The following is a 22,941-nucleotide window of genomic DNA, read 5'->3' on the forward strand; positions in this document are numbered from 1 at the left end:
CAGCTGCGGGCACAGCTCGCCGCTGCTGCTCCTCGGGCAGGAGCCAGAGGGCCCGGGCGCGGCGCGGGCCGGAGCTGCCGCCCTCTCTGTGGGTAGCGGGGCGGCTGCCCCGGCAAAGCCTGGGCCTGCGTGAGGGGGAGGCTGGGGCGGCTGGGGAGCTGGCCCTCTCGCTGGCCGTGGGTCTCGCTGGGAGGCAGTAATGCCTTTTTTTTTTTTCTTTTTCTTTTTCTTTTTTTTTTCTTTTTTTTTTTTTTTTTTCCCCCTGATACTGTAGGGCAGGATGGCTTCGGTTGAAAGGGAGACGCTGTCCCAAGATGAACTCCGGAAAAGGCTCTATCAGACTTTTAAGAACCGAGGTGTACTGGACACACTTAAGGTGTGTGTTGTTTTTAGCAGGTTCTACCAATGATTCGCTGTATTACTTAACACTGAAAGCAGTGACAGTCATGCTTAATAAATGGGTTTCCCACTCTCCCCAAATGTATTGATTTTGCCACAGCCTAATTTGTATTCAGCTTTTTGCTCTTTTTTTTTTTTTTTTCTCCCCAGACACGAGGTTCTTTATAAACAGAAGTGCTTTTCGAGTTTTCTTAAGGAAGATTGAAGGCCTGTATAGGGTCTTTGAAATTTTCCATGCTTGAGAAAAAAGCAGGGAAGAGAGGAGTGAATGATAATACAGGATTGGGAAGGATCTCTTAGGTCACAGAGTCTGTTTATTACCTACTATAAGTAAGCACGGTATAGGAATTATCTTCCTAAAAAATTCCAGTTCTATTTTAACACTGGGATATTTTCTCCCAGTCTGCTCATTCAGGAGAACATCTTAGAATATGGTTGTGTTCAAGAGTGAAACTTTGTTCTGCTTTGTAGCCTGCATTTATTTATGGTTGCTCTGGCCTTTTTTCTTGGGCTGAAAGTATCCTTCAGTTTAAGTAGCTCTTACTCCTGTTGATGATTTACAAGCAGCAGTCGTACCTTTTCTTCAGCATTCTGGTCCACAATGCTAGGCAAGTCAAGGTGCAGTAGTCTCATTGCCAGTTACCCCAGTAGTTCACTGCATTGCTTTGAAGTCTTTCCCCCTTTTTTCTAAAGGCAATAGACCGTGAGCTTTCCAGGCAAAGTTTAAAATTGTATTAATTCTTACCTATTTTCTGGGAAAGTCTGTGGAAGGCTGTATATATCTCTTTTTGAGGCATGTTATATTTGTAGTGCTAGTCATTGTTTGACTGACACTTCCACATCTTGTTTTTTCAAAACAATATATCTCTTGTGTTATAGCAGAAATTTGTATCAGGCCTTAAATGCCGAAATGTTGTATTTCATGTGGTTTCAGTTTTGCTAGTCTTTAAACATCATCTGATTGCATTTTTTTATGATGTCTTGATCTTTCTATGTACATCTTCATGTCACCAACAGAATTTTTTAGATTCTGCTTTTTTTGTCAAATTCATTAAAAAAAAAAAAGAATGAAAATCAAGATCTATATGTGAGAATACCATTGTTAATCTTATCGCCAAGAATTCCCTGTTCAGGAAAACTTGAAAACTTGTTTCTCCCTCAGTATATTTTATACCAAGTTTGCAGTGCTTGAACCTTTTCTTGTTTGACTTAACTAATAGTCTGCCAGGTGGCATGCTATTTAAGTCTGTTTTCCTCATCTAAAAGATTGCACATTGTATGAAAACTTTTGTAGCTTTTCTGAGCTGAAGAATTACTACAGTTGGGTTTCTTAAGGATTACTTCCAATGAGAATACTCTCAACTTTCTCATGGTCTGATCTGCTTCTGTTAGGAGTCAGAGTGGATCTGGAGCTACAGGTATGCTGAGTGGCCAGCATACAACGGCTGATTTCTGCTTTCCTTTCCAATAGTAGGGATGGGGATTTAGCCCAATGTTTTCTACCTTCACTCTGTCACAAGATGTATAAGAGATTGCTGGGCTCCCTTGTTTTTGAGACGACGTCACCTCTGTCAAAGTTGTTTGAAACTGGACAAGTTCAGAAATTCATAAGGAAAATAATTTTTTCAGTTGTCTTTGTTTCTATTGACAGCCTAATTTCTGTAGAACGCTGTGCTAAAATATAAGGCTAGACTGATGATCTGGCTTTGTTAAGTTTTGGTAAGTATTTTGTCCCATTTTTTGTAACTACCACTTTAATCAGCTTTGTCACTGTTGCATACCTGCTGTTGAAAGTTTAAAACATTATTTCTGTCATGATTTCTTAGTATGCTATAAACAACTTGCATAATTATATAATGAAAATTATTACTTATTTCTTTTGCAGGAGGGAGACTTGAACTTTAGAAGAGAATTTTAGGTTACTTTTGGTTTTTTTCTCTCTACTGTAACTCACTGAATGCAAATAATAAGAAACGTAGTTTAATTATTATTAGTGCCTGTAGGTTTCTTTCGTTAGTACTTTTTTGCTTCCCTACAAAATAATTGATATTAAAGACATTGAATTTCCTGTTTATTTTCCCATCTGCTTTTTTGATGGCATTGACAGCTTTTTGATAGGAGATTCAGAAGAGGATTAGTGAGTTTTCCAAGTACACCTGAAATTGAGGCCACATCAGGCAGGCTTTATTTAAGCCAGAGAGGAGGGAGATCTAAAAATTAAATGGGGATATCAGAATGGAGTTTAAGTGAGTTCTTGACTGAGAACAATACTATTTTTCAGTCCTACGTTTGATACATCTTGAGGGAAAGTCAGAGATCACTGTAGCCACCGTAAGAGTGTTTTGAAGAAAGGCACGGTGTGCTTTCTAAATTTTGCCAAAGGTAGTCTGCCCATTTCTGTTATGTAGGTTGTAATAAAACATGTACAAGTAAAATGAGACTCCCCATGAATTTTGAAAAATAAAATCTCTCATTGAATCACATGTAAGCTGAGAATATCATGTCTTTTCTATATCAGACACAGCTCCGAAACCAGCTAATCCATGAACTAATGCACCCAATTTTAAGTGGAGAACTTCGGCCACAGGCTGTTCCAAGTGATGACTCTTCACTTTTGATCACAGCTTCCAATAGCTTGGTGGCAGATCACCTGCAGAGATGTGGCTATGAGTATTCGCTTTCTGTTTTCTTTCCAGAAAGTGGATTAGAGAAGAAGAAGGTAAGTTCAGTAATTTACCCCTTCTAAGACTTCCAGGAGCTTTGATTTCTGGGAGTTGTCATATTCCAACAGAACTCAACACAATCCCCTTTTGTGATAGTGAAATACAAACACAAATACAACTGATCATAAAAGATTTCATTATTCAGGGCCATTTTCATGAATACTTTAAATTGGCAATAACGCCACAAGCCTTTTAACCTTGCACTTGCTTCACACATAGCCACAGCCTGGCATGACCATTTGTGAGGCTGTGTGGCAGAGCACATTTTCATCCCAGTTAAAGCTAGCCTCTTGTTTGGCTGTTCAGTTTCCTGAAAGTGTGGTTCATGGTCAGTTTAAGCTGTTCTAACTACAGGCTGTGGGTAAAAAAGGCAGTCCTTGCCCTCTCTATGAGTATGTGCTACGGTGAAGTTGTTTCTAACTGAAAATATTTTGACCTGGTGAGTTGTTAGTTGTCATTTGGGTTGGTGAATTCATCTGATTTGTATGATAAGAAAGGGGGCAAGGAAAGTAGCAAGAGCATATATCCAGAGTGAGGGGGAAATAAACACATCTATTTTCACAGCTTCAGTTGATCAGGAAGCTACGTACTGGCTGTCATATGTCTTAGGTAGTGGAGATAAGTAAATGTTGTACTAGAACAGCAGGCTTCTGAAAATGGTTTTACAAGGTGATAAACAAATCTTTCTTGAGTGAAAAACATTCTACAACTGTAAAATAGTGTATTAAATGTTGAAATTATTTTAAATTAGTTAACCTTTTCTAACTTATCTTTTTTTTTTTTTTTTTTTCCCAAAGCTGTGGACTATGCAAGATCTTCTTCAACTAATGAGGATCAATCCAAAATCCAGTCTTTACAAATCACTGGTAACGTTAGTTTGATCTTGAAAATAAGCTTAAATTACAGTTGTCATGAAATAGACTGGCTAAAACATCTTTTGTTTCTTACAGACTTCAGGAACTCGGAAGGAGAATAAAGGTACAAGATTTTATAGATGATGCAGACAAGGATAATTGTGTCAGCTTCATTTTTAAGATGCGATCAATAGAAATTCAAATTTCTTGAGCGTATGTTGGTATGGAATAATATAGGTTCAGTTGAATTTTGAAACTTGCCGTGCACCAGGATGATGAATATTATATGTCAGGATTATCCAACTTGTATTTGTGGTCTGTATTAAGTGTTAACATTCACCAACAAAATAAATTACTTGAACATTAGAAATATGAAGAAAATGTGTAATCAAGTATTAAATATAATGTTCTTTGGAAGCTTTTCTTGCTGACTTTGGCAAACTGAGGTTTTGGTTTGTGTTTATAGCTGACTGCATTAGCTTGCATAATTTACTTCAAAGACCAGTTAAAGATTTATTTGACTTTCTGTTGGTTTATATAAGAAATAATTCTTATGTCTGCATGATGAAATCTAGCTGTATTGCATAGCCTGAAGTAGCTTGATCTTCAGAAACCCCTTGTTGCCTAACGACCTCATAATTAAAGTAGTAATAATCTGCTCTCTCAAAGGATATTGAGAGACTAAGAGATGTGGATGAAAGGAAAAGTTGCAAAAAGAGAGCTTTTGCAGAATGAGATGGACTGGATTATGCTTATTTTAGAATCTTAATAGTTTACTAGTATATATTTTTGCTTAAATAGTTGGTTCTTTCTGTAAATTGAATAGGTTTTCTTGTCCAGTGAAAATAACTTCATTAGTTACAGGCTCAAATTCAGTTTTGGTATGAAATCAGATCTAACTAATATATTTGATCTTAATAGGTTTTCTTATGCAGATTTTGATCGAACTTACAGAGCACCATCTAAGTAAGGAAACTCATGACACAGAAACTCAGACAACCTCAGTGCCTCTTTACAGAGTGTCTCTTGGTAAGTGCAACCTCTGCAAGCGCGTCTCCCCAGGTATTTTCATATTGGTAAACGATGTGGATTAATACACTGTATGAATGATATTCATTCAACACTTACTCAAATGCAGCCTAAAGTAATAATAAGTGAAGGTCATACCTATCACTAGTACATTGGTTTTCTAATCTTTCTTAGAATAAGACAAAAGTCCTGTTATGATTTATTTTCTTTTTTTTAATCACTTGGATGTTTTCTTAGGCATTTCGCTATTATGTCTTAGATGCAATGTAAATGTTATATGGTGAAATATATTCTGGAAAACATAAATGCATGCCTTTCTTCTCTTTCTATGATAGTGTTTCAGTGAAAGATAGGCATAGACTGGGAGTTCTTGAATTATAATATGCATGCTGTTAGTAATACCTAAAAGTTTCATACAAAAGAAAATTCTTGTCCATCCATGATAAAGAGGATGAATGACTAATACCACAGAGAGTCCCTAAACAGCTAAGTGCATCCTCCTAGGTACAGGCTGTGGGGCATAGAGCTGATAAATGGCATTTCTGTGCTGCCTCTGCTTTTGTGCTACACATGTCTTTCTGTGACAGTGCTACTTAAGTAAACTAAGGAACTTCTTAGAAACAGGTTCCTACAGTCCTGGGTAGGATAACTGTGGTGACTGCTTTTAAATTATGATGGATATGTCGCTCTTTTTATAGCTGAGAAGCTTCAGCTGATTGATGAACAGTTTGCAGACTCTTATCCCCAGCATCAGAAATATGAATCTTTAGAAGTAAAACTTCAGGAATATAGAAAAGAAATAGAGAAGCAGCTTCAAGCAGAAATGTGTCAAAAGGTATAACTCTGGTCATTCATTTTGAGAGAGAGATTTGTTGATTTTGACTTTGCTCATTACAGACTTTTAATACTTAAGGTACGTTGAAAGAAATGATCTAATAATGAGTTACATCAAACACAAAAGGCTATCTATCAATAATCCAATATCAATTGTTAATTTGATGATATAGCATGTATATATTTTTTCCATTCCCTTTTTTTTTTTTAAATGTGCACAGATTGTTAAGGTTTCTATTTTTATATTAATTTATGACATGGCTTTTTCTTATTTTGACTGTCTTAATTTGGTAAATTTTATTTGCTCTTTGATTATTTAGTTTTATGGAGAAATGTTTACTCTGCTTAGTCATAGTATTGATTTTCCTTCCTAGTTAATGTTTTGAAGCTTGAATTTCAATATAATGCATAGTAACTGAGGCATGAATTGCTGTTGTGTAGCTTGATAGTTGATTGAATTTTTAATATTGATGAGAATTTGCATACTATTTCAAAACATACAGAAACACTAAAATCGTAACAGACAATATTATGCATTATTTCTATGGGGTTTTTCTTCCTTTAATTGAAGACAGCTCTTTTAGATAATTTTCTTTCATTTTAGGAATAAAATAAGAAATTTTTGTTGTCAATAATCCATGGATAATTCTTATGTCTGAAAAAATGGAGCAGAGAGAATATACTATAGTTCACTTAAATACAGGGGTTTTTTTCCCATAAATTTCTGTCAAGATCAACTGTTTATTTGGACAGAATAATTTAACTAGTTCATTTAAATATGCTTTTTTTTCAACGAATTTCTGTCAAGATCAGTAGTTGATTTGGATATAAAAACAATAATCTGATAATCAATTAGAATTCTTAGACAAACTTTTAAAGCCAGTCATCTGCATTTAAACCAAGGAAATCAGTTTAGTCATGTTTATTCAGCTAGACAAGTAGAAGAACGAAGACTTAAAACTGCCAATGTATTTTACGTTAATTTTTCATTAGTCTTTATTCCCTAGCAGACACTGTCTTCTTAGTATGTAAAACATGTTAATTTGTGTGTTGTTAAGTTTGTCTCAGTTTAAGCAAAGCAGTTGCAACAAAGGAGATTGGAATCTTAACCAGCTATAAATCACTTCTAAATTCAATTAACTTTACATGCATTCCTTAGCAATGTGATGTGAATTACTGTAAGACATTTCTAATCCAGTTTGTGTATGTATAAGTGATGCTGTATTGTCTCACCATTTCCTTAATTTTTCACAAAATTTATGCCCACAGACCTGAATTCCTTGATCAGCCATTCCTCCTGTGCCTTTTCCCCTCTTTAACCTCATTTTCTGCAGTCTCACTATTTTTCTACTATTCTCTTTTTATTCTTTTGCTATTTTTTTCCACACATTTTTTGTCTTTTATGCCTGCTTACCATTTTCTTCCAAACTTTCACTATAATTCTTTATAACCCCGTTTGTTCTTGCATAGATTGCACTTCACACATTGTATGGAGGCACATTCCCTATGATTCTTCTGTGCAGTTTCAAGATGCATACTGCCCTGCTTGTATGTATTCACTTTTTTTTTCAGTTGTGCTAAGTCTATGAATCAGGACTTACGTTTCTGTAACCCTCTTTATGTGGAGTTACATAGTCTGCATTTTTTTACATGTTTGGCACTTCCTTTGTGTTCAGATGAATTTCTGTTGTTCCTGAGCAATTCAGGATGGGTCTGCTTCTACCATTTCTTGCAACACTAGTCAAAAGTGGTTCTTGGAAAAAGGGGCAAGAATAGCTACAGTGTCAGAGGATGACTTAGAGTGTGGCTATTCCTTAATTGCAAGCAGAGTATCGCTTCTGCAGTTTTTTCTTCATAGGCTTCTCTTTTGATCTCGTCTAAAGCTATTAGTTTTGTACAAGTTCTGCTTTGGGATGCCAGATAAACGAATGAAAACTATGTGAGACATGCAGATAGTATTTATTTTCATTGTAATTTATTTTCATTGAATTATCATTTTCATTGAATTATCATGCCTCTCCTAACAAGAATTTCTAGGTGAAATTAGAATTGTCTGAGAAGGGATTGTCAGTCGATTTGAAGATAGGCCTATTTAACCCACTCTTTCTCCTTTATTTAAGCTAGAACAGTTTAAAGAAGTTGAAATAGCAAAGATTAAAATGGAGGAGAAAGTGCAGACCCAGAAAGAAATCTCTGAGCTGCGTCATGAGTTAGAGAAGACACATCAAGCAAAGTCTGAAGCCTTGATTTCTCGTGAAAAGAATGCTATTGAGAGGCTTCAGAAGCAACAAGAGGTAAAGTTCTAAATATTTTTTTCTTAACCTAGTACAAAATGATTTAGTGAGTTGATTAAACTGTTCCTTTATCTTTGGGAGATATGCCTTCAGATCTTGGCTTATTAGTGAAAACTTGGAATCTACTTTTGTTCTCATAAATAGGGGAACGCATTTAGCAGCTGCAAGAATGAGTATGGGCAAGTATCTTAAGTAGAGCTGGCTGGAAAAGGAATAGTTTTGCAAGCTAGGATTGAAGGATTTAAATGTAATAAATACTTTTAAATCAGTTTTAATGACTTTTCTGAAATCAGATTACTGAGATTTTTTTTTAACAGAAAGTTGACCCACAGCTTTTAGTTATACTATAAATTCTTTCCATTGCTAAGAAGGACTCTAAATGGAATAGATAGTCTGTATGGTATGGATATGCCCTTTCTTTGTCATTGTATGTTGAATATTATTAATAGCCACTGTCTTTACTGTAAACTAGCATCTTGTTTCTTTTCTTCAAACACTTTTTTGTTGATGAGTTACTCCTTTGGGCTCTTAACTCTTGGTTAATGCTTTGCCAGAGTAGTAACTGTTACTGAACCACACAGTAATTTGTATATAGTTCTAAATTGCTCCTCCCAACCTCTATTACTTTTCAGTTTTTGGAAGAGTAGTTTGCTTCCTGTTCTGTTGCCTGTTTGTGTAGCCATTCTGCTGTCTGCAGTAGACCTTCCTATCTAAATAATACCCATCTACAAATGCTAACCACATTTTTGCTCTGGTGTGGTGGGGTTTTGTTTGTTTGTTTTTTTTTTTTTCCTCCTGAGAGCATATGGTATTGCTTAAGAAAGTGATCATGCAGGTCTCTATATAGGTTATTATATACTGGTCTCGACTATTGACCTTCCTTCCAATCTGAAAATGAACCATTTTATCACTATGATGTAAATTTCTTTCATGGATATGTCCTTAGATGCTTACAAGAAAATATTTTATGATGTCAGTCTTCTTCTGTGGATATGAAATTAATTCAGTGATTAAAAAAAGATCACTAAATCAACATACCTGTCAAGTACTGTGTATGAATATTTGGTTACTCTTGTCAGCTTCTGCACTCACTGAAATGTATATGCTTCATTTATCTGGAAACTCTGTTAGCAGAGATCAGGAGCTCCACTGACTTGAAATATATTTACATTAAAGGTAGAAGGTCATTTAACCCTTTACGAAGATAACTTCATGCTCAGGCAATATGGCTTGACAAACTGCTTCATGTTTTGCACTAGATACTAGGCTAAGTCTTTCATTACCGTCAAGTACACATGACCTGCAAACTTGATATGAGCACCCGTGTGGCAAAATCATTATTTTCTTCTTAGGCAATTACTATTTCTTTGGAGAGAAATAATGCTTTATGTGCTTAAGGACAAGAAAAAAGCTATTTTTTTATTAATAAGTAGATACGTGACTTTTGGTATTAGCATGTTCATCACTTGGAGAATCCCTTTTACAATTTGTGTTCTGTAAGTTAAACTGAAAAAACTGAAAGACTGCTGGTTGATTCAGTTTCAGTTTTATCAGGGGGTTTTGGCATTTGTTTTTACAGTTCTGTTTTTATGAAGAACCTACAAAATTATTGTTTATTAAAAACATTCAGATGTTTAAACATGTTTGTTCTTTAATTTTTTAAAAACATTTTTTCCTTTACATAAGTTTTAGTCAGTGCTATTTCTTAAAAGAAAAGTGTTTACAGGTAGCCAGTCATGACTCCATCTAAAGCATTTTTACTCAGAGTAAAAGAAGAAAGAGAATTAAAAAAAAAAAAAATTACAATCAATTCTAGATGTTATTTCAAATTATGATTATATAAATCATATTTATTGGAGTAAGACCAATTCCTGAAGAAGATCCTTGAGTTTGAACATGTTAAACAGTAAATACCTGTATAAAGTGTGAAGTAAAACTACAGATAATATTTTGTGATTCAGATAGAAGCAAAGGAAGTATACACTCAGAGACAAAGTCTACTGAAAGATATTGAAGTCATAAGGACCAGAGAGGCGGAACTGAAGCAGAGAATTGAGGCATTCGAAGTGTAAGTTGCTGAGGGGGTGTATACAATATGATGTTATTGTCATTTTTCTGGAAAGCATGTTTCAAGATGTTTCTGCTTCTATGACACTGAAATAGGTTATATCCCAGAAGTTGTCTTTTGCATTTTGAGCAGTATTGTTTACTGTCTCTATTAGCAGGAATACCTCACACCAAAAGTTTTTTGTTTTGTTTTGTTTTTTTTTCTGTTCCTCCTCATCCAACTAAAACAGTGCAGCATCACTTTGGAGGCAAGGAGCCAGATATTTACTTTGAAGTGCTTAAATTTAAAAAACCCCAACAACCTCAAACCCCAAACAAAATATTATGTAATCCTAACACTCATGAGGCATGTACATATTTTGCTGCTTTAGACTTGGGGTTTTTTTTATTTGTCCTTAGTAAGATCAGTTTTCTTTTGTTAAATAAATAAATAAATAAAACCACACCAAACATTTTTAGCCAGGTTTTCCATACTACTTAATGTCATTACTTTGTCATCTGTTTTTTATAGCAAAATGAGTATCCCACTAACAAAAACTTGTCTTTTTTTAACAAGCCAGCAGAGGGTGCTGATAGAGTAGCACGCTCACCACTACCTCCTCTGAAGACTTTCTGGTGTGGGAAACTGAGTTAGGGTTATCCCGGGATAGCTGTCTAATTGATTGGTACTGGATTTTAAGTAGGGCAGTTTAGTTTGTGTCACATCTTTTTGTTCTTGATGAATTACAATGGCAGATTCCGATGATAATTTTAAATTGCTAGCCCTCCAAGCAAGCACATTACCCTTTGATGTCTCTAAATGTTATTTTTTTAAAAAAAACCCAAAACTAAAGTTTTGGCCTTGTAAGTGGTCATTGTCTGTATAATTATGGTTATTTCAGCACTCAGAAACTTCAGGAAGAGAAAAACAAAGCTATTGATGATGCACTTCGACGTCGGGAGGTTGCTGTGAAGAACATAGAGGAGACATATGACCAAAAGCTTAAGACGGAACTCTTAAAGTAAATTTTTCTTTTATCTCTAATAGGACACATGCTACTTCCTATGATAACAGAACAATACATTCTATAGGATTTGTTTTGAAAACTGTAATGGAGCAAGGACTTTGAAAATGTGCACTCATTTTTGTTTCAGCTTGTATTCTTTACGTTATTGCTTAGCTCTTTTCTAGTAAGACAAAATGTTCTGTCAGGTTCAGAAAAAGCCATATCTGAAAACATTTATAATCTATGTCCCAGTCATGAAAAATGATGAGCTTTCTTAGCTCTTGTAAATTCCAGTAAAATTGAATGGTGGAGTTGGATGACTGCTGGGCTGTGAATAGTGGTGCATCTGTCAGTGCTCAGTGCCTAGCTGGTGGCCAGTGATGAGCAGAGAACCCTTGGGGCCAGTTCTGGGACCCATACTGTCCAACACCTTCATCCATGATGTGGATGTTGACACAGGGCATCTTCAACAACTTTTGACATGAGGCTTAATTAAGAGGAATGGCTTCCACAACAACTGGCAGAGTTTCAATTCAGACAGACTTTGATAAGTTTGGGGATTGTGCCAACATAAATCTTAGGAATTTTAACAAGGAGACCTGCAAAGTTCTGCACTGGGGGTAGAATGTCCCTATGAAGTAGTATAAATGGGGAAATGGAATTGACTGAGGAACTGCATTTCTGAAGAGGACCTGGGAGTTACAATGAATGCCACGTTGACTATGAGCCAGCAGCAGGCTCCAGCAAATAAGGTAAACAGCATGATGGGTGACAATAGCAGTATGACCACAGACTGAGGGAAGTTGTTATCCCCTTCACGTAGTGCCAAAGCTGTGCTAGGAACACCATGCTCAGGTTTAGGCTCCCCAATTCAAGAAAGCCATGAAGAAACTGGAGAGGGCCTGGTAAAGGTCTGTCAAGATAGTTCTGAGACTTACCAGACGTGACCTCTGAGTTCATGTGGCAGGGGCTGTAAATTGTGTCTTGGGAGATTCAGCTTGGACATGGGGGAAAAATATTTACTAGGAGGGTGGTGCAGCATTGGCAGAGGTCATCCAGGGAGGTGTGGAATATACATCCTTTGAGCTTTCAAAGACTTGGCTAAGAAGAGCCACAGCTAACCTGCTCTAGAGTTGGTGATAGTCTTGCTTTTTGAGCAGGTGGTTGAGTGAGGTGATTGGCAGGGCCCCTTTCAACTGTTTCAGTGGCTTTGCAATAATTAATTTTGTCAGTAAATGATTGTGTGATTATAGTTTAGTCTGGGCAAGACTGGAAATTAAACAAATGCATGTGCATGTGCATACATGCATACTTTGGAATACATAATTCTTTTTACTTCTAGATACCAGCTTGAATTAAAAGAAGAATACATAGCCAGAACCAATAAAGTTACTGAAGATGAGAAAAAAAATAAAGGTAACCATCTCTCAGAATAATAAAGTAGCTGTTTATCTCTAGAGCTTTAACAGGTATAAAACCACTGTTACTAAACAGTCACGGTGTTCAGTAACAGTGGTATAATTGACAGAAAAGCCATCAAAACAGATTTTTGAAAACACGTAGCAGGATCCAGTGACAGGTCTGTGACTCCTTGCTGTTCGGAATGCAGCACGAACCATGAGCTGCTGCTTCACACAGAGGCTGCAAAGCATTTTGCTTTTCCAGTTTCCCATCTCCTGAAGTCCTACTAGCTCATTCATTCTCTAATTGAACTCTGGTACAGTCTGGTACCATACCCTTGAATGGTTGCCAGTTTCTACATTTATTTTGCACAAGATGTTTAATTGGAGCTTGAGGAAGGAGAGCTGGGCAGATAACGTGTTTAGGCTTTTAAGTTAGGGACGTGTGAAACAAATTATATACGATGTGCATACGAATTTGATTTATTTAATTCTAAAGGAGTATGCGTATGTATATATACACACAGTGTGATTTACTTAATTTTGAAATAGTGTGTGTGACATTCAGTCATTTTTTATGTCTTGAATTAAATTGAGTGTTGGGCTTAGAGCTTAAACTGGTTTTTGCTGATACAGTTTTTTTACTATAATACTCTACTAATTTTAATTCAGCATTTCTAATCCTCCTTGCAGAGAAAGCTATGCTTTTGCATGAAGAAGCCAGTGCTGTTAATTCAAAAAAGGAAGAACTCAAGCAAGCTATATCACGCACAAAAGAGCTTGAGGTAATTGTAAACATGAATTTAAAGCTGCTGTATTATAATTTAAAAAAAAAAAAAGAAAATGTGAAATAAAAATAATGGTTAAGTAGTACAGCAGTTTGTAAGTTTCTAAACTGTTCTTTATTTGCAGCTGGATTTGGAGTCAGTGAAGGCCCAGGTTTTGTTGGTAAATAAGCAGAACCAGTTGTTGACAGAAAAACTGAAAGAGGTATCAGACTATCCTTTGCTAAAGGAGGAGAAATTGGAGCTCCAAGTGCAGAATAAACTACTTAGGCAACAGCTGGATGAGACTCGCAGTGAGAACCAGCATCTTCGAGACAGTAAGTGTGAATGATTTAGTAATTTCCTTGTTTATGTTTCCTTACAAGTATTTGTTTAGAAATAAATTTTCATTACAATACATTCTTTGTATTATGTATGCTAGTAGTTTGCATTAAACCCCAACTAATGTTTGTGTAAAATGAAACAGTCCTTGACATTAAAAGTTTATTTTCTTTAATATGGATCTATAGTAGAAATCCTGAATTAAGTGGTAGCTATAATAATACTAAGAATACCCCTTTCACCCTTTGAAAAAAGCCGTGCAGTATTTCTAACCATAGTATTGGTATGGTTAATCATGGTAAAAGAACATTGTGTTATTATTTTTAAGTGCTTGCCTGGCTGCAGTTATAAAATGCCAAGTAGTTTTAATGTGCTTTTGGGATTATGGTAGAGATGTATACCCAGTTACATAAAGTAAAGGTATGTTTTTTTTCTTCCAGAATAGGACAGTCTGTATCTAGTTCTTAAATGACTATGCCAAGAAAATGTCAGTCATTTGTAAAAAGAAGAAAAAAAAAATCCCTAAAGTACTTTATTCAACAAAGCCTTGTTATGTTCCGAAAAACAAATCAGCTTTACATTTTGAAGGGGTATCATGTAGAAAAGTGCACACTTATTATTCTATGGCTGAGTGTCTAGTATATCTCTTTCTGGGCAGAGTTGTCCCAGCCCTCAGCAGAGTACCTGGCCTGCCAAGTGGAGCTGAAGAGAATGGAACATTCTAGGAAGCTGGCGCTGGATGAATTTGAAAGTCATAGGCAGATTTTGGAAAAGCAGCTACAAAGTGAGGTAAATTATTTTTTTGAAATAATTTGAATCCTTTCTTCATCCTGTCATCTTATTCACATTTACCTATATACCTGTGCAGGCCGTTTAGTGTGTAGTTGTAGGGGTTGTTTGTACTCCACTTATTTTATGTAAACAACTCTAAAGAAACCAAAACACCACAAAAAAAAGACCCCCAAAAACCCCCAACCCAACATAACCAAAGTAAATCTTTAAGTAGTTGTCAGCACTGACTTTCAGTAGGATACTATGTATATATGGTTTGACCAGACCTGAAGAACATTTAGAAACAAGTATTCAGCCAGTTGACATTACTGGTTTTGTTAGAATTATGCTGGGTTTTGTTTTTCTCTCAATCTCCTGTAGGTTGAGCGTTGTGCCCAGTTAAAAACCCAACTGTTGGACTCCGAAGCTACTGTCAGGAAGTTAAATGTGCAGGTTGAAGAACTGAAATTGCAGGTGAAACAAACACAGGCAGGTTTGTATCTTATACCAGAACTGTCCTTTTACCTCCCCAGTGTAAGAAGTTCAAGAGGATTAAAAAGCTGCAGTTGCATAGAACTAATATACCACCAGTGAGTAAATTTCAAGTTTAAAATCAAAATCTATTTAAAAGTCCAATTACAAAGCAGACTCATTACAACTTCTTTTCCTTTCAGAAGACAAACATATAGGAGGAATGGAAAACATTTCTTCCTGAACACTTGTATGGTTTTTATTGTCTCTTTCTTCAGTATGAAGACGTTAATGTTTGGTGATAACATAATCATTGTTTTTCAGGGCACAAGTTGTGTTTTAATGCATTTTGACTCTTGAATGTTCATAATAATAATCAATTTTCAATTTATTATTACCTCACAAATTTAAATCTAACCTTTAAACTGTCAAGGCTAATAACTTATGAACCTCATACAGACATTAGAAAGAGAGAGGCATCTGTATAAAGCAATTCAGTCTGATGAATAAATGTAGTTTCAAAGATGCCTGTCTGTCACACTGCTAATATCAAGTATGATAAATAGAAGTTTTGGGATGTATATTTAAGCTGAAAATATGGAATTGAAGTCTCTAGTGCTTATACTTTACATACAGCATGTGTTGTACCATGGTTCAGAATATGCGATATTTTATTTACTTGAGCAATATGTACATTTCCATATATGGTACAAATATTGGTACCATTTGGAATTGGAAATTTGTTAAGTGTCAAAAGATCAAATATATATTTTAATTAAATGACTGAAAGTACTGCAGGGACTTTTATTTTGCATCAGAGTTAAGGATGTCATTGAAGAACTATTTATGTAGAATAAAAGCAAGGTTGTTATTTTGCTGAGAAAGATACAACCCTATAGATTTGTCTTTTGGGCTTGCCGAAGCATACAAGTGCAAGCCAGGAAGCAGACAACCCTGAAACATTCAATTTACCTGCAATTTTGGAGAAGTACTTTTTTTAAAAAAGAAAAACATGTGCTATATTGGTTTTTCTCCAAATTTCTGATCTAAATAGGAGACTACTGTTAAGACTTGTGGCCTGCCCTGTGTCCCTCACCCTTTAATAGCATGGTTGGATATAATGTGTCCAACGTGGTGATGTTTTCATTTCTATTTATTTATTTAAACATAATTTAAGAACTAACATTGTAGAGAGCATACTTCATGTAGTTTTACATGGAAGGATTACATATTAAAAAAATAGTAGGTAATAATTTGCAGCTGTGCAGCTACATTAAAAATACATTTAAATCAACCCATTAAATTCTCAGAATTTAAGCCAATTCCATGTTAAAATAATTTTGATCAAATTGGGATGTAAATGCTGTGTTTTATTGTTTCTGTTTCATTATAGGTCTCCTTCTCTCACTCTTTACTGTCACTCACTTTCTCTTGTTGTTATTTAGCTTTGGAAAATGAAGTGTATCGGAATCCCAAGCCTTCGCTTGTCGATCGCTCTGTCCTTGACTTCACTGGTGACAGAATTGTACCTCATGATATTTATGTGGATAGCACGTTCCTGAAGAATCAGATTATGACCGATGTGCTGAAGGTAAATGCTGTGCCAAGAGTTGGCTATCATCAGCAGTTACAGCCACGCAGTGCTTCTCCAGATTCTGACCTGGAGTGTATGGCACAAACCCGGGCTAGGATAAAAGAACTGGAAAAAGAGGCAGAGTATTTGGAAGAAGCCTACAGGAACTACCAGCACAGAGTCATGCAGGATGCAGCTGCAAGCAGAACGCCGAGAAAGATGCAGTCTCCTTTACTTCTACAGTGTCCTATTAGTAGACCTCCCTTGACTACACAGCATGAACCTCCAGAGGATAATCCCAGTTCCCAGCATTCCCCACTGAGCAGTCCAAGAGGTGAAAAATACATCAAAAGAACTGGGCAGGTTGATATCTTTAAAAATCCCTTAACACCACCACACAAAGGAGTGTCTTCTTCAAGACGCCTTTCTTCTACTCCTGTTTCCAAATTGGAAGATCTTGGTAAAAAGAAAATTTCAGATGGTAAGTCACAATTGTTAATGTGGTGTGGTAGTGAGGTTTTACTTACTGTTCCTCTTGCACTATGGGAAGAGAAAGATTTAGCAGTGATCATCTTTTACTCATTTATTAATTGCTAAGAGGCAGGAGAAGTCAGAGACAAAATATGCTATCTGTTTGGACTATTTCTTTATGGAAACAAGTACTGGAGAAATACTTTGAGGGAGGCTAAACATACTGCACTTGGTTCAGGTAGCTTTAAAGAGAAGACTACACCATATAACTCACTACAGGTGTAACCTTACAATATGCAGAGTTTCATTCAGAAGTTGCTCTTAAGTATAACTACTCTGCATCATTAATTGTAATTTTCTAGTTTTAATAACCTTCCCTCTGTATTCCTATCCTTTCATTTAGCTGTTGTGGTTAATGTGTACAGTGGAAGACTACTTTGTCTCACTTCTCTTAAATTGAGTTTTCCAATCTGAAAGCTCCAGATTTGCTTTTGTTTGTTCTTTTGCTGTGACATCTTTGTCAAATATTCCTGAGCAGTTGTGAGGGGAAGGGGATTAGTGTTTGGTCATGATTGGAAAATTGTAATTTCCTATTAATTTCACAGTGTCTAATAGTTACTTAGTTGTTTTTTTTAAAGGGGCAGTAGTCAGAAAAGCAAGCAAAGAAGAAGAGAATTTTAAATTAAAAAACCATTATGTTGTTTCAAATCTGCAGTGCATCTGCTTCTTGAGTCATGCCATTCTTGTCACCCTAGCTCAAAGTGGATTTAATATAGGATGAAAAAAAGAGATAGTAACAAAAAAAAAATTAATGATCAGCTTCTGCATTGAAGGAAGGTTAAATAAAAGAAGGGCAGCTTAGTTTGGAGAAGAGTTGGTTGAGGTGGGCTGTGGGAAATCTGGAAAGCAGTGAATAATGTGGAAAAGGTGAAAAGGGATCAATTAATTGCTGCTTCGCAGACCCCAGAATCCTGTAAAACTGAAAGGAAGGAGGAGGTACTTTTTCATACCAGGAGTAAGTTGTGGCATTTATTGCTTCTGTGGCAACAAGTATAGATGCAGGAATAAAACTTCCCTATCAGGAAGATCACAAAAAAATATTGATTGAGGAAAGGTCAGAAGGTTGACAGAAGTAGGATATAAATATTCTCCTTTTCGAATTTTAGTTTAGTTTAGTAGTGGGCATTGTTAGAAAGTGGTTACAGCCTAATCTGTTGTGGCTGTCCCTGTGTTTCTGCATGTAGAATATCATTCTCTGTTACTGAAAACATATTTGAAAACTTGAACTTCCAAAGCAGTTGTTTACTTTTTAGGTTTGCTCTGTCAGCTTCTGTATAAAGTACTTATAGACTGTTTGTTTAATACTGCACACACACACAAAATCTTTCATAAAAGTAGGATTTTATTGTAAAATCAGGAAATGTAAAAATTAAAGTTGTGTGCATGATCTTGACAATCTTTCCTGTCTTTGAACCTGTCAGAGGCTAGTTATGTGACGGCTGACGTCTTTTTTTCCACTGGATCTGTTCTTTGCTTAATGTACAAAACTGACTTGTTCTGGAGAGGGATAGGAGTTGAATAACAAGGAGGGCATTACTTGACTTAAGTGTTACAGATGTTGCGTGGTATGTAGTGTAGGAAACTAGGTTGCAGCTAGGTGATATGTTCTCAGGGTGACTTGATGAAGTACTTGCCCTAGTAAGCAGGGTAGCTTTAGTGCTAATGTGCTGTGGAGTGATTCATCTGCTTCCAGTTAGATTGCTTCCCCGCTGATATGTCACCACTGTTTCAAGAGTCTTGTGAGAAGGAGTGCTTTTATACTGGTATATATGTTATCGTTTATGCTAGAGATGGCAGAAGCACCAGGTGTGATTTTGCTAGAAAACCGTAAGTCATTCTGGAAGCTTCCATGGAGGTTTTCAGTGCTCGGAACAGCTCAGAATAAATTTTAAGATTTAAAAGAGATTATGCATGTGAGTCTGAGATTTGTTTTTCCTTTAAGTAAGGTATACCTCAGTGACAACTACAGCTCATTTGTCAGCACCTGTCTTCGAAGGATGAAAGGAAGATGTGTGTCCTCCTGTAAAATACTTGTAGTTGGCAGACCTAGCAGTGGTTTTACTGCATAATCTGCCAGGGGAAGGGTATGACGTTTTTCTCTCTTCTTTTAAATTAGCTCATGTATTTGACTGTTTTCCTTCCCAACCCCATGCATGTTAGACATCTTTCAGGCTTTGACTTTCTACTGGAAAGGAGTAAGCCTGTTTCTTTAAGAGCAGCTAAAAGTAGGACAGGATCCTTTTTTGTCTTCCCCTGCTTACTGTCTCCAAACTCTGGGCAGTAACATGGATCAAGAAATAGTTACTGAGAAAAAAATTTGGATTGCCATCTGACTCATGCTTCTTATTACTTCATCAGTACTTTTCACCTTCATCATTACTTGACCAAACTTTGTACCTTGTAATGAGAAAGAGCAAGGGCTGTGAATCTTGCAGACAGCTTACTAAATAGTAGTAGGTTGTAGTAAATTGCTATATGAGATGGCTGGTGTGCCACGTGTGTCCTGACGTGCAGTATGTGTTATGTCAAGAAGGTGTATGCAGCAAGTACTACATGCTGTTCTTGTACATTTGTTTTGCCTCTGAAAATTTGACAACTTATTTTATAAAAAATTGTATGTGGGTGGGCTGAGGGTTCCCACCATGAAGAGGTACTGCTGACACGTGAGTATGATGTAACTGCTTGGTCCCATGCTGTTAGTGCTCAGCTTCCTTAGGGGGTGTTCATCTGTGCTGCATGGACACAGGGGTGTCTGGAGATAAAAACCTATGGGCAGCCCCTATTCTGAAGCATCCTGACTTCTCCACTGTGATGTGCACCATGAACAGGGTGCATGTCTATACGACAACCTGAGAGAACTTCAGGTATGGGAGTGTTAATAATGGCTTTTCATCTGTCTCTTGAGCCAAATTAGCACTGACAACAGTAAAAGTTACTTGCTCAATAAAGAGAAGAAAAACAACAGTACCTGCTTACTGAGTGAATGCCATATCTTGTAGAAAAAATAATAATCCATAGTCTAGTAATGAAAGACCTGTGCAGCTGCACAGGAAAGAAAAATCAAGATTGCAAAGTCAGATTTAACCAAAGTGCTGGGCTTGGCAAGATTGATTAAAAGGCTTTTTAATGCAGAGGTTTTGGTTTTTGCCTTGGTTTCTTAGGAAACTCAAGACTTCTCTAGTCATACTGTCTGTTTCCTCCCCCAATAGCTTTACAGCAGTTGGTAAGAGGATAAAATCTTCAAAGATTTGCTTTGCTTCATCACCCATTTTCACAAATCTGTAGAAAATGAAACCTACAGGTTAAATTTCTTAGGAAGAATGGCCTTTGGGAGACCTCCAGCATTATTTTTCCTGGCTAGTAAGCACATCTCGAGCTTGAAATCCAGGTCTATAACTGCCTCCTCTAATGCCCATCATGGGAGAAATTATTTGGTGTTTGGCAGAGGGGCTGCAGTTTGTGGGAAACCTGGACATATTATCGGGTGATGATAATCACAGGCTTTGTGAGGAGTAAGTTTATGATGGTCAAGGCTTGTAGAGGAGAATTCCCATACAGGAGAGGTAAACAAATAAATAAATAACCAGTACAAGAAAGTACATGTTAGGATCTGGATGTTAGTTGCCCTATAGTGGTGGTGCCTGCACAGTCCAGTTATGCATGCATTGTAAAAACATGTCTGAGAAATGGTAGGACAAATAACCAACTAATACAAATCGTGGGATTTTTATTCTACAGACATCAGTGGCTCGTACCTTGCCTCTTCGCAGCAGAGTGTTGACCAGGTGCTTTCTCCTATTTCAAAGCCTTATCTACTTTCATCTTCTGAGTCAGTTTCTTCATCACCATCCAGTCATGGCCAGAAAATCAGGTAACATTGTTTACAAAGCAACTATTTCAACCTGCTTTTTAAAGAAACATTTACCCAACTGTTCATGGCAATAGCTGCTTTTATAATTCAAGTAATACATTAATTTTATAAGTGAGAACTTTGCTAAAGATGGATAAAGATTTCCATTCTTGAATATCATGCCTCAAGAGGAACTTAGTTATAAAAAAACCCAAACCCAAACACCCCCCTTCTGTCAAACCCCAACACCTTTGGTAAGTATGCTTTGACTTTTTCACCCGTGATAAATTTGTACTTCCTTACAGTGCAAAGTTACACACAGTGAAATACTTGAAACTCAAGTGCATTGGAAACTTCAGATGAATGCAACAGGTTGTTGTTTGGGTTTTTCCTTTTAATTCTTATCCTATGACAAAGTAAAACTTGATTGATTTACAAAGTGTTCCATAAAGTCATTACCCTGTTATAGTTGGGCAAGGGTGAAAGGTTATTGCAAAGATTCCCTCTGTTGTGGAGAAACAATAATGGCAGCACTAGTTCCAGAGCCTAAAAAACCCACTGCTATGGAAAAATGCTAGGTGAAGGATCAAAAAGCCTGGAGAGTGAGAATGTGGGGCACCCTAAGCACATGTTGATTTAATGCAGATATAGCAAACTGATCATCACTGAAACTTAGCTCAAATTCTGCTGTTTAAGGATACTAATTAATATTTAGAACTGTGCTTCTCAGCACTTTGTTTGTGCTACTTCAACCACTGTAAGTATTGCTTTGTTACTGTGTGTGCCTTCAAAGATAGGTGGTGGTTCATTTGGTGTGTGCTGTCACCACTAAGGCATACCTGACAGATAGAAGTCATACAAAGTTCAGATGCTCCTGGGCTCAGGTCAGGCTGATTAACTTTGTTGGTTTTCAGACCTGTAGGTATCCCTGTAGATGTAGTTCTAGATTTAACAATAAACTTTTGCTTTTGCCCTTCTGTCTTTGCTTTTGCCCTTCTGTCTTTGCTTTTGCCCTTCTGTCTTTGCTTTTGCCCTTCTGTCTTTGCTTTTGCCCTTCTGTCTTTGCTTTTGCCCTTCTGTCTTTGCTTTTGCCCTTCTGTCTTTGCTTTTGCCCTTCTGTCTTTGCTTTTGCCCTTCTGTCTTTGCTTTTGCCCTTCTGTCTTTGCTTTTGCCCTTCTGTCTTTGCTTTTGCCCTTCTGTCTTTGCTTTTGCCCTTCTGTCTTTGCTTTTGCCCTTCTGTCTTTGCTTTTGCCCTTCTGTCTTTGCTTTTGCCCTTCTGTCTTTGCTTTTGCCCTTCTGTCTTTGCTTTTGCCCTTCTGTCTTTGCTTTTGCCCTTCTGTCTTTGCTTTTGCCCTTCTGTCTTTGCTTTTGCCCTTCTGTCTTTGCTTTTGCCCTTCTGTCTTTGCTTTTGCCCTTCTGTCTTTGCTTTTGCCCTTCTGTCTTTGCTTTTGCCCTTCTGTCTTTGCTTTTGCCCTTCTGTCTTTGCTTTTGCCCTTCTGTCTTTGCTTTTGCCCTTCTGTCTTTGCTTTTGCCCTTCTGTCTTTGCTTTTGCCCTTCTGTCTTTGCTTTTGCCCTTCTGTCTTTGCTTTTGCCCTTCTGTCTTTGCTTTTGCCCTTCTGTCTTTGCTTTTGCCCTTCTGTCTTTGCTTTTGCCCTTCTGTCTTTGCTTTTGCCCTTCTGTCTTTGCTTTTGCCCTTCTGTCTTTGCTTTTGCCCTTCTGTCTTTGCTTTTGCCCTTCTGTCTTTGCTTTTGCCCTTCTGTCTTTGCTTTTGCCCTTCTGTCTTTGCTTTTGCCCTTCTGTCTTTGCTTTTGCCCTTCTGTCTTTGCTTTTGCCCTTCTGTCTTTGCTTTTGCCCTTCTGTCTTTGCTTTTGCCCTTCTGTCTTTGCTTTTGCCCTTCTGTCTTTGCTTTTGCCCTTCTGTCTTTGCTTTTGCCCTTCTGTCTTTGCTTTTGCCCTTCTGTCTTTGCTTTTGCCCTTCTGTCTTTGCTTTTGCCCTTCTGTCTTTGCTTTTGCCCTTCTGTCTTTGCTTTTGCCCTTCTGTCTTTGCTTTTGCC

At 36.9% G+C, this 22,941-nt stretch overlaps 1 protein-coding gene and 1 long non-coding RNA gene across 3 annotated transcripts in view; one reads left to right on the forward strand and one right to left on the reverse strand.

Moving 5' to 3' along the window:
• The window catches only part of LOC113491439, a 13,199-nt gene extending 9,262 nt beyond the window's left edge, over positions 1-3,937 (reverse strand). Inside the window, exon 1 of the long non-coding RNA XR_003400412.1 lies at positions 3,928-3,937. This is a non-coding gene — a long non-coding RNA (uncharacterized LOC113491439). The remainder of the gene's footprint in view (positions 1-3,927) is intronic.
• Positions 1-22,941, forward strand: part of OFD1 (OFD1, centriole and centriolar satellite protein) — a 33,893-nt gene that overhangs the window by 262 nt on the left and 10,690 nt on the right. Inside the window, exons 2-18 of one of the 2 annotated variants that reach the window (XM_026859889.1) lie at positions 4-88; positions 275-376; positions 2,918-3,118; positions 3,920-3,988; positions 4,073-4,100; positions 4,898-5,005; positions 5,704-5,840; positions 7,960-8,133; positions 10,095-10,201; positions 11,082-11,201; positions 12,529-12,602; positions 13,280-13,371; positions 13,499-13,688; positions 14,351-14,481; positions 14,845-14,956; positions 16,380-16,988; positions 20,777-20,909. In XM_026859889.1, the coding sequence (XP_026715690.1) occupies positions 281-376; positions 2,918-3,118; positions 3,920-3,988; positions 4,073-4,100; positions 4,898-5,005; positions 5,704-5,840; positions 7,960-8,133; positions 10,095-10,201; positions 11,082-11,201; positions 12,529-12,602; positions 13,280-13,371; positions 13,499-13,688; positions 14,351-14,481; positions 14,845-14,956; positions 16,380-16,988; positions 20,777-20,909 (2,381 nt within the window). In that variant the 5' untranslated portion in view covers positions 4-88; positions 275-280. Of the gene's footprint in view, positions 1-3; positions 89-274; positions 397-2,917; positions 3,119-3,919; positions 3,989-4,072; positions 4,101-4,897; positions 5,006-5,703; positions 5,841-7,959; positions 8,134-10,094; positions 10,202-11,081; positions 11,202-12,528; positions 12,603-13,279; positions 13,372-13,498; positions 13,689-14,350; positions 14,482-14,844; positions 14,957-16,379; positions 16,989-20,776; positions 20,910-22,941 lie in introns of those variants that run through there. The other variant, XM_026860721.1, reaches the window with a different exon arrangement.

This window comes from Athene cunicularia (assembly GCF_003259725.1).
Source record: "Athene cunicularia isolate RWA chromosome 1 unlocalized genomic scaffold, athCun1 chr1_part1, whole genome shotgun sequence".
Taxonomy (NCBI): Eukaryota; Metazoa; Chordata; class Aves; order Strigiformes; family Strigidae; genus Athene; species Athene cunicularia.